Source organism: Epinephelus moara, chromosome 23, assembly GCF_006386435.1.
Source record: "Epinephelus moara isolate mb chromosome 23, YSFRI_EMoa_1.0, whole genome shotgun sequence".
In the NCBI taxonomy this organism is placed as follows: Eukaryota; Metazoa; Chordata; class Actinopteri; order Perciformes; family Serranidae; genus Epinephelus; species Epinephelus moara.
Window position 1 is genome coordinate 5728316 of NC_065528.1, and position 12227 is coordinate 5740542.

The following is a 12227-nucleotide window of genomic DNA, read 5'->3' on the forward strand; positions in this document are numbered from 1 at the left end:
AGTTTTAAAGCTTTATACTGAAACACAGGCAGATATGTACGACTAAAGGTAAACCCATATTTTGCTTTTTCAGTACACCCAAAATCACTGTCAAGAAGAAAACAGGTCAGACGAAGCAAAGAAAGAAACAATCAGTTAAAAGATAAATAGTTTATGTGAATCTCTCACATAGCATTTACCTTCACTCTATACACATTGTTTTGAACGTGATATACAGTATGTCATCTTTTTTTTTTTTTTTTTTTTTTTTTTTTACAATTTGACATAATGGGGGTTTTTTTTCAGCATGCACTTTAGAATGCCAACAAAAGGCTCCACAAATACAGACTTCAAACTAGAATTTTCCTCACAGTAAAACATACAAAACATGAACTCGGATCAAAAGCCTGACAGTTTGAGGACACGATGGAGAAGCACAGCATCAGACTACCATGACTTTTACAGATAAGAGCAATGTACTCAACAGTAAGACACAAAAATACATGTTCTGGATTCAAAAAAATAAACACCTTTTTTTTTTTTCAAGTTACAACGTCATCCTAAAAATACACAAAGAACGGTACCCCTTTGTCAAGTCAAAGAGTAAAGCAGCGTGTGAACTACACGAGGAGGATTGTGGGTACAGGGTGACACGACTGTGCAGGTCAGAACCAAGCTGTGCCACCTGCCAGTCATTTCGAACAGCCTTCAGAGCTGCATTTTCACTCCCTTTTCCTTCTGCATTCTTGTTTTAACGGGCTGCTGAAATCACAGTGTGGATCGGCGCTTTTTGTTTTCGGGTGCTTATTGCAAATCCGATCTGATTGTTTGGGTTCACGGGGTTGCTACTGTGCAGATGTAGCCGTTCTAGAAGTCCCGCTTTATAACTTGGTAAACTTCTGCTACACTTTTGCTCCACCCCCACAAGGGGAAAAGTTTGGAAGAATCAAGTTATGCAGTTTTTGTTTAGCCACCAGGAGTTATGAGGAGTAGTCTGGTGAGAATAATTTGTTTTGTGAGGAGACAAACATCTGCAGCACAAACGCAGGGTAGTTGCATGTTTAGGTGCTCGGAAAAGGGAAGGACTTCTAGAACGGCGACTGCACCACAGGGAACTCTGTCTCATTCGTGTTTGTGCTAAAACTAACTGGAAGAGTGACAGCATCAAGTCCACTCGTTGGTCTCCGCTGACCTGGCCTTTCAAATTGCAGATCTTAACCCTGGTGTTTTAGGATACACACACATTAACACACAGCAGAGCAATTAACCTACTGAAAATTACCAAGGGAAACAAAAGCAGAGATGACCATAATGTCACATTTATTCAACTTAGCACGTTTGTCTCTCTATACTGTATATACTGTATGTAGAATTTCATATATGAATACACTCCATTTTTAGAACACAAAGTGCCTCAACTGATACATCTTAATACACTTATTGCGAGGAGGGATACCACAGCAAGAAAAGTGATTGAGTGTCACGGCGCAACTTAGCAACCAACCACCCTGTTACCTGACTCGCCATTGAAAGACAGATGTGTGGACGGAGCCGCTTGACCCAGATGTGCTGTGTTGTCTTATTTACAGGAGCGATATCTATACAGTAGTCTCTTTTAAGGACGTGTCCAGTTTGCTTTGCTAGCCTTTTTTTTTTCTCCACAGTTCTAAAACAGGAAAACAAAAAGAGAAATCAGGAAAAGGTAAATGCTTGTCAAAGTCCTCCCAGGGTTTAATTTTTATCTCTACGTCCCGTTACTGCGCACTAAGCCACTGGCCGGGCGGCTGTCAGCCAATAGTCTCTGCGTGCCTCCTTGTCCATATTGTCCTGTAGGAGTGGCCTTATGGCTCCAAATGGGGTCCTCCCACTGCAATAGGTCCTCATACTGATGACTTATCCCACCGTCATTCAAATAGGAAAAGAATCGTCTAAATAAAATATAAACACATCTCTAAATATCAGAAATGCATAATGTCTTTGCTGAGCATCATTTCACAACATGCACAGACTGGCTATTTTCAATATGTGCACCAAAAAATGACAACATGGTACAGATCTATGGTGCTGTTTCAGCTTGAGTTATAAAAGCTCTGTTGTATATTGCAGTGGTTTAAGTGGGGGTGATTCAATAATTCGCCATACAAACGGAGAGAAATGTTTGCAAGAGCTCTTCTTTTTAATTGTTTGACTTTTTGCCGAGCTATGTGTAAGATGCATCTAGCTGTGAGCCAGTTGCTAAGCAACCATCTGCTACTGGTATAGACATACTGTAGGGATGGGTGAGGCACATCGCTGCATGGTTGTGTCTGCTGTCCCACACCTGTTGGTGCACAGAGGCAATTTATGAAATATAGTGAATGGATAAATGATTTGAGAGCAGTTAATAGCCCTTGGAGATGGCTGATATAAAGTGAAACTGTGCAGATAAAAGAGCAGAGAAGGATTGAGTTATGTGTCAGTGTTTTTTGCAACAAACAAAATCTGCTCCTCGGGTGTAAACTGTGCAAATTTCCATCCAAATCTGGTGTCATATGATACAAAATGCCATTTTCTCCTCAATTATAGTGTCATTTGTTCATTCTAATCATACTTATGTGTTAATATAATTATCAGCTGATTAAAACGCTACAAGCAGCACCTGTAATAGTGCCATCAATAGTGCATGTTTATCTGCGCTTGTCTCTTCATACAGGTATCTCCTCTTAGGATTATTGAATAACCCCCGGTTTTCAGTACACACACACACACACACACACACACACACACACACACACACACAAGAATACAAACTTAATTTATGACCAAAAGGGCGAGAGGGTCCCACACTGCAATCTGACCCTCACACCTGTTCAGAAGGTTACCTTTCCGCCATGGTGGCATCTTCCCCTCAAGCCATTAAGATAGAACGCTGCTCTCTGCTTGTGTGAAACCAGTAAAGACAACCTCTTTGCAGTTATCTGTGAGCAAAACAACCAGAGACACAACAGCTTTGGTGGCACTCCATCAAAGAAAACAAAACACAGAGGAGGTGGGGAGAAAGTTAGTCGGAAATAGCAGACGAGCAAAGGAAAAAAAAAAAAAAAAAAAACATGCAGAGAGAAGCGAACACCCAGCTGGCGTTCTGTGTTTTCAGTCTCCTGGGTGGTGTGTTGGTGAAGCCGATGGAAAAATGAGACGAGTGTACCCCAACCCCAACATAATAACATTACATTAAAAAATACTTTCTCAAATATACATTTCCTCAAGCTGTCCTCGCTGTCTGCCACATTGCTCGCAGACGATGGTTACAGGATGATCCATGCAAAAACATGAGCAGGCCCAGCAGCGGGTGAAGAGTGACAGACTGTACGTGTGCTTGTGTGAGTCGAGACATAGTCCTGAAATGCTCCTTCCCGACACCCGTCCCTCCCGTCTCAATCCCAAAAATAAAGTAGAAAACCAAAGACAAAGTCACAGTTGTGTGAGGTTAAAATGAAGTGACATCTCTCTTTCTTTTTTTGGAAGCACGTCTTTTTCAAGGTATCTAAATATAGCAACATCTAATATCCCTGATTATTCATGTGTCCTTTATTAAATGTTATGGCTGCTACTTCTAAAGCCACCAGTCAGAGTTCTTTTATTGCAAGTCTCACAATATCGAACTAAAGGGAACTCCAAAAGACACAGGAGAACTGACTAGTTACTTAAGGATGTTAGCTAAGCACATCAAACTTCAAGGAAAAGAGGAGTTGCTCAGGTTGCCCAAGCCACTAACATTAGTCTTAGCTACAAAGTTAAGTACTTATCCACTAGTCACAATACCGAGAACAGAGTTCAGATATAATACCAAAGGGAGGTGGTTTGTTTGGGGGGTAGGATGTGGGCTGGTTTGGACCAAAGTGGCCCAGGGCTGCACGTCTCACAGGATGGAGGGGATAGGGGAGCGAGAGCGTCGCAGCGGGCAGGGCGATCCGTAGGGTGAGGTCACGGGAGACAACCTCAGGGCGTTACCAGTCATGCCCGCTATGTTGTTTAAGCTCCGGGATTTCTCATAGCCTTCAGATGAGGGGGCGACACAGAGGAGGTGGTGGTGGAGGTGGTGGTTGTGGTTGTGCAGGAACAGGACATGAACACACACAGGCAGGCAGGCAGGCAGGCACGCGGGCAGGCAACGATCCGAGTCCGAGCCAGCCGAGTGAACCGAGACAAGACAGGAGACAGGAGTGAGACAGAGCAACAGTAACATACTGTATGGTGAGTGCATGCACAGCACTTTTCCTGACAATGACTGTGAGGCAGATTGGAGTTTTAGATAGGCAAATGTGTTGAGCCAGAGCTGCTCTAGAGGGAGAAATAACCTCATTGGCTGAGTTAATCCTCAGAAGGCAGAGCCAAAGAACCACAGTCTCCTGGCTTCAGATACATTCCATCACTGGAAACCCTATCTGACCAGAAAATATACATCGCAGCATCCCATTGGGATTGGGAATGAGTTAGAAGTAATCTCAGACACTGCTCATTTAGAGGAAAATAGTAACATTTACAATAAAAAAGACAACACAAGAACAGTTAGCTATTTTACTCTTTGCTGTCAAAGTAGGTGACTTAATTTGTCTGGAACCACAAGCAGCTGAGTAGGAAAAATCGTCTGCATCAGCCTTCTAGTTGTAAGTCTGAGTCAAACTATGACTCACTCATCATTCAGCAAAAATGTCAACAAACCAGTGGCAAAAAAATCTGCAAATAGCAAATATCGCTGGCAGTTACATTTTAATAAAAACCAATGTTAATTTCAGTCAATTCAGCTGATCAAAAATGAGCTGTACACCATTTTACCGAATCTGCTTCCATTCATAAACAAATAATGTGCTCACTAGCACAGCTGGATGGAATGGATCCATCATTAATGTGATTAGCTACGTCTGTGCTCTCCCTGCTGTGACAGAAAAAGGTGGCTGTTGTTAGAGCTGTATTGTTATCTAATCTCGCTGTAGTGACTGTGCCTCGAGATTTTGTGACATTAGACCAAATCCATAAAAACAGCGTGGCTACTGGCTTTCTGCTGCTTTCATGCCACGTTGGCAGAGTAGGATGGAAAATCCTCCTGTTATTCTGTCTCAGGAGCATTCATTATTCAGAGACACCCCTGTTGCTATCAATGCAATCTCTGAACCCATCGGCTATCAGTCTGACGACGATAAGCCTCTATGGACAAGGCCAGTATTTCGGGGGATCCGGTCCAAGACTTCCTCTTCCATGCGCCGGTCATTTCGGCTAATCTCTATAAAAAATATCTCCATATGAATGCAGATTATTAATAACAATGAAAAAAAGCCAAGGAAAAGCTAGATTGTCATCAGACGATAGCTGGGAACAATGGGTTCCAAGTACAGAAAAATATATGTAGACGTCGCATTGACTGTGTCAGCCCATTGCAACAAAACGCCAACATTGCTGCCATATTGGGATGCAAGTAACAGGGGAGCTGCTGTGTTTCTGGATAAAATCCCTGTAACATTTATATTTTTTCAACCGATTTCAATGAGTTGTTTTTATAGTCATGGGTTTATGATCTACTGTATATTCTGTACAAAAAAAAGTTTTGTCTCCAGTTAATTAGAATCTTAAAAGTTAGACTATAATCACTGCTGGAGGCTCAAGATTGTGTGGTCGGCTTACATGAGCTGAATTACTTAACGTTAAAGTTACATAGTAGAAAATAAATCATCATTACAAGGAATTGTAAAAGTCAAGTTTGTCAAGCATCGATCCGACTCATTGTCCTAGGTTAATACTTGTGTAGATATCCCTACATAATATCATTTATTGTCCAAGTAGACAACTGTTAAGCTAACTAGCTAACACTGTCTGCTTGTCAACTCCTTGATCATAACAGAATATTGAAACTTTCAAAACTGCTCTTTCTACAAAGGCCACCCAAAGAAAATCGGTTCTTTGTTCAGAATATCAAACAGACGATAGATGTTTGTTTCTGGCTGCCAGCAGTCAGCATAAGCTAACATAGCTAGAAGGCTACTGTTAACGTTAGTGAATTTTGATTTTCCCAGGATTGTGCCTGGATGCAGACGGTAACCAATGTAAATGCAAATTACATAACATAAATAAACACGTTTCTAAAATGAGCAGTGCTGAAGGTTACTATATTCTGATCAAGGAGATGATAAGCATACTAGCTAGCACACTAGCTCGCATGCTAGCTTGTTGAATTTTTTTTAATTTCCACATTAAATCGTATAGGGACGTCTCACTAAGTACTACCAAAGTCCACAAGGTTTAACCAAGGAAAATAAACCAAATCCATGCTTTTGCCAAACTTTTTCACAATTTTTTTTACAGCTCCCTTTAACAAACACATAAGTAATTTAGTTCATGTAATCCTAACACACACTCCTCTCTTAAGCGTCCAGCAGTGATTTTAGCCTAAATATCAAGATTCAAGATCAACGTTTTTCTATGCTTCACGTAGATCATGAACTCATTCCAACTGGCTGAGAAATATAAACGTTAAAGTGCTTTTAATCCAGTAAAACAGCAGCTCCCCTGTTACTTGCATTTATTAACAGGCTAGTCTTGTTCTCTTCAATATGGTGACGATGTTGACGTATGATCCAGTGGGCGATGAGGTATCTATGTTTTATATCTATGGCTCTGAGATTGAATTTCGGCCAGTGTGTTCCCCCTCTCTTGCTCTCCACATGTATTGTACCTGCTGTGCAAATGTGATTGGTCAACACTACTCCGACAACAAACAGAAACCAGAAATTTTCTGATACCAAACTAATATATTGCTGCCTACAGATTTTACATACATATGTTTATAAAGTTCACCAGTAATGTTGCTACACCAGATAAAGGGGGATTAAGCTTTTACTTATTGTGTTACATAAAGCTCATAACAGTCAAGCCACCTTTAGCTGATGTGATTGTATTAGTGTTAATATTGGATTTTATTTAGAGGAAACTGTCAACTAAAGTGGCTAGTAGCTATAGTGGGCTGTTGAAATTGTCCGTATTGGAGTACGAAAATCATTGCTTAGAGGCTGACACGTATAGTTTTCCCCATTTGGCAACTTGTAATCACAATTTGATGCGATTTGACATTAGCTGCACTTAAATATCTGTTTGCCGCTTAGTTTAGCTGGACTTCAAGGTAACCATACCAGCCTACAGCTAGCTAAGCTAGTTAGCCATCATGCTAATGTTCCAACACAATGAATGGCATGATTATGAATGAATGAAATAATGAAATCACTTCCATTGCTATTCTGACCAATGTCTCTGTTGCCACAATGGTTCTCTGGCTCCACCCACTCATTCAACCAATCAGACTGCTTCACCCTTACTGTAACTCCACCTTTGAGAAATGCCTTTGTGATTAAAACTCAAGTCTGCCAGAGTTAACAGTGGAGAACTTTTAGTCACATAAGAGATATTGTTATTCTTAAAGTAGTAGGGTTTAAGAATAGAAGCATTAGCAGTCATTCACCTCATGGCATCATCATTAGTATTTTCACTCATAAGAAATCGTTTAAAGACTATAAATGTAACTAAATAATAAATAGTAATAACTTTAGGTATGCTTGCATAAACTGCTATTATCATATTGAGGCATTTAGTTCAGATATATATAGTCATATATCAAGTCTACCAACATGCACATCATGTATCAAGTAGTACAGACTGTTTCTGTGTGTATAACAAGTTGTGGCTGGCACATACTGATGAAGATGAGGATAAAAACACCTTCGCTTTTTATATTTTTATTATCTGTACAGATTCACACTTTACAACAGCTCAAACATCTAAAAATGCAGCATGTAATGCACACTGGTGCAAAAATAAACAAGCAAGCCAAAGCAGCCAGATCATTAATGGAGCATGCCAATCAGCTGGCGTAAACACTGATGAGGAACAGCTAATGGAGACGTGGCCTCATTACCATACTGCATACGGCACCATTTGTTTCATCGAATGGGACGGTGTACGTTTAACTGGGGCTGTTTCAGAACCAGCCGAGCAGGCAGAACAAAGGGCAGCCTGAGTCTATGCCAACAGGTAGCAGGGACTAGAAAGGACCCCATGTTTAATGCATCAGTGTCAGCGTGGCTGCGACTGCAACCGCTGGCTGAAGCATCAGAGACGAAGGCACAGCTGCTCAGCCTCCTATGTTGAAAAAACAAGACTGGCGAGGTGCCCTGCTGTGAGCGAGACCACCATGTTGTGCTCACAAGAGGATCTGGACCACAGGAACAGAGGCTTCTCTGCTGGTCTGTCTCAATACCAAGCTTGGAAACCATTAATTAACCATTAATTTTTTAACTTCAATAAAAACATAACCATAATGATGTATTTTCTCATTGGAATTCTTACAAAACAGGTGCTGAAATTCAATTGAACAAAATCTTCAATTTACAGAGTGGCACTCTATTGGTACGCTAGCACTGATTTGTCTGCTATAGAGTGAGAACTATAGCACTATGAGGCTATAGAGCATTGAAAGCAGGACATTTAGTGAGCCTCCTCGAGAGGCAGTTAACTTCTGATAGAATGCAATTAGCCAAGGCTTACCGCTTCCACATTACAGCGCAGATTAACACTACATTAATGCCTCAAGATGCTTGAGATAAAACAGAGGAATTAATCTAACAAACATGCTTTAGGCTTCGCATGGTGCCTGAGTATTATTTTAGTGTGGTCAAACAGAGGCTGTATTTTACAGGAATACTGTCTATCAAATAAGCTGCACTGTGACCCCAATTCCACTGTGTGAGCTGCTCAGTTTATACATTTTACTTCATGACCTTTTCTGCCTTTGAAATGGAACAGCAACGGGACTTTCTGGTAATTCAGCAGATTTGAACTTCATAATGACCTTTAGCTTGGGTCAAAGTGTTTGGAAGGTCAAGCCCTTTCTGAGTCTGACCTTTCCCACTGATGCACCTCTACCACATTGAAGGCCATGACTGACAGGCAAACCATCGGGACAAATCTGATATTGTCCACTGATATTTCTCATTGGAAACAATGTATACTGCTTCAATATCTTGTCCAGCTTTAGGCTTAATAAACTTTGCCAGCAAAGTTTCAACATTGTCCAGTTAGAAATAAGAATCAGGTCATCCTGTTGGTGTAACTAGAGCCATGGTCAACTCACTATGTTTAACTTGGGCAAACTGACTTCATTAATATAGAACATTTTAATGATCAGAAACAACTTCGTATGAAGGGCTTGGAATTGCATGTACTGACCTATTTTTCTTTGTCTTTATGGAACTATTAAGCTTAAAGCTGCGGTAGGCAGTTTCATTTTGGCATCAGTGGACAAAAATCCCCATAGTTAATTTGTGCCTATTGTAATTTAAGTGGACTGAGAGAATGCTAGACTTCTGCACCAGGTAATTTTAGAGAGAGGGCGTTCCTATCCACCTTATTTTCAAACACGGAAGTAAATAGTGGTCAACTTACGTGTTTTTGTGCGTGACTTCCGGTCAGCCGCTTTCCCTTACCGGAGCTAACGGTGCAAGCTAATTTTTTTCAATTTTCAATTGTGTTAGTCAGTCAGTTAGTTAGTTAGTCTGTGGATTTTATATAGATAACTGTGCCCACGCTTCCGTTATTCGGTAACTGCCGGTAAAAATAATTCCCTCTAAACGCGAATAAATCGCACGTCAATTAAAAACTATGAACCAAAAAAGCACAATCTATCCCAAGTGAGACAAACTGCTTGATCCCCGTCTCCAGTGTACCAGCAGAGAACCTGCAGAAACACACCGGGCTACACAGCCTCTCTACCTGAGCAGCTGAAGCTGCGGCTCGCACCCTCGACACAGACACACAGACGGTGCTTCTGCATGCCAGCCAAACGTGTGCACAACTGTGAGAAATAAATGTGAGGTGCACACTGCTTTTCTATCTTTTTTTCTTTTCTTTCTTTCTTTCTTTCTGTCAGCGACATACACTCCTAACACAGGACGGGTTGTTTTTATTGACTGAGTTGATTATTAAGCCATAGTGATGCACGGATCAGCTCTGATAGCACCCGAATCAGCATGTACGCATCAACCATCCAGCCGTTACAACATGAATGAGCTAGCAAAGCAGTTCTGTGTTGCTATGTGTGGTATTTATTCAGTTTTGGGAAATCACGATATCTAGAAAGCATCAGTTGCTGCAGCTGACAGGGACAGCTAACACTAGCAGCAAAGCTAACAACAGGACGTCATCTGTTAAAAGCCTCCCGTTGTCGGATACGACATGACACTACTCCGGTTAGCTCAATCATGTTGTAACTAAGACATCCGCTGGAAAAAATATTTTTTTCACCGACTGTTTATTGAGTTATTACAGACACCGCTAACGGCTAACAGCTAATGGTTAGCCCAGCTAATCTACGATAACCATGTTAATTACAAAACGTGCACACAGAAATAGTAATGTTTGTTCAATCATTGTGTTTATAGACTTTACAAACATCATATTAGTCTAAACGGTGATATAGTTACGTGAAAATGTGATATATATATATATATATATATATATATATATATAGCTAAACTCAACAAGGTAAACAACAAGGCGATTCCCATTTACACAGTGGTCAAGAGTGCTGGACCGGAAGTGTTGCACAAAAAAAACGGAAGCTGGCTGCGTTCTGTTTTGCCTCCGTGTTTCCGTGAAAAATAAGGTGGATTGGCTGCTCTACAAATGGTGATGTGCATGCACTTCCTTTCAGATGTTGAAAGCCTGATTCAGTGGCAAAGAATCCTGCAGAAACAGTTGCTATTTCAGCCTTGGCAACAACTGCCTGCATCAAAAAGCAACCCCAAAAAGGAAGACAGACTTATCAAAGTGCGAGTCTTAAAGAGAGTTTGACAATAAACACAATAAAACACGTTTCAATATCTGCAAAGTGTTTTAGAGATGGAAAGAAAATGTTGCCTATAGTTTAGCCTTCTGTTACGACAAGGCTAATGGCTGCAACTTCAAGTTCACGTTTATGTAGCTAATGTAGCTAGAGCCTCGAATCACAGTGTGTCCTCTGCCTCACTCCCTGCCACAACAGACCACCTCGCCAGGAGGAGAGTGGGCAGCAACTCTAATCCAGCCACCGTAAACCCCAGCATCAGGGGAGCGGATAGCCCAGACTCCCCGCCAGATCAGCAAACTTTCTGTTGCTGCCGTTACTCAGGTTAGGCCCGGTGCTACTGGTGGCCACCAGCCCGCTGTGTCACCCAGTGCTGCAGAGTTTGCATGGGCTAAATCCGAGCTGCTGCAGCTGCCAACCAAGGGTCCGTCTCCCGAGCTGCTGTCCGCTCTTCTCTCGGGTAAGCAGTCCACAGCGGTGGGGAGCGAGGCGGAGGCACTATGGAGTAGCTAGCTTGCTAATTCCTGTCTCATTTGTGGTTGGATAAACAGAGAGAGAGCAGGGCTGAGCGAATGCGCTGTGGGCAGCTTTAAAATGAAATACGATTAAATTAATCAGTGTATGGGAAAAACTGGGTTACTGTATGAAGCACAAGCATACACCAGTGGTTGTCTGGTGGGAGGGGCTTAGGACAGAAAGGGAAGAGCTGCAGGAGGAGGCTGTATTTGCAGATTCTGCTGTTTTCAGATTCCTGCCTACCGCAGCTTTAATACCATAAAAGATAGAATATATGTAACAGGTCTGATATGTCAGATAAAAGATGGTCAATGGGCTATGTTACTTAATTTGAATGTAAATAAATCCACTGTACTCACTGGTGATTAGCTCAAACTGTTGTTATTAGCAGCCAATGTTAGCCTGTTCCAGTGAAGAAGTCAAAATGTTTATGAGTCGATGGGATTAGAATCTTTTACTTTAACAATTTTAATTCCTTTGACTGTGAGATATCTGAAACATCTGCTGATGAATCATCACCTTAGGGCCAGGTGATTGATGCAGATGATGACACTGGGCAGTTTCTTTGGGAGCGGTAGATGGGCAATGAACCTGGCAACAGCCAAAAAAGTGACACACGGGGTCAGAAATTTATTCAAGTGTTTCCAGGCAACAAGAAAACATGAATAAATTGTAAAGAAAGCAACAGTTCTGAGTCAGCTGCATGGACACTGTTGCCCCTCAGAATTGACAAAAAAAGTGATGCCGTGTGTCACTGCTGAGCACCGCAGCAGCAGATCCACAGGTTACATTACCTGAGCTCACTAGGCCTGAACAAACAGCCTTCCCCCCTCCAGGGATGTTGGAGTCCCCGTCACTAAGGATATGG

At 41.6% G+C, this 12227-nt stretch overlaps 1 protein-coding gene across 2 annotated transcripts in view; it reads right to left on the reverse strand.

Moving 5' to 3' along the window:
• Positions 1 to 232: 232 nt before the first annotated feature.
• kcnc2 (potassium voltage-gated channel, Shaw-related subfamily, member 2) overlaps positions 233 to 12227 on the reverse strand; it is a 125430-nt gene continuing 113435 nt past the window's right edge. Inside the window, exons 4-5 of one of the 2 annotated variants that reach the window (XM_050035985.1) lie at positions 2841 to 2936; positions 233 to 1907 (exon numbers count right to left, since the gene is read on the reverse strand). In XM_050035985.1, the coding sequence (XP_049891942.1) occupies positions 2875 to 2936 (62 nt within the window). In that variant the 3' untranslated portion in view covers positions 233 to 1907; positions 2841 to 2874. Of the gene's footprint in view, positions 4015 to 12227 lie in introns of both variants that reach the window. The other variant, XM_050035984.1, reaches the window with a different exon arrangement.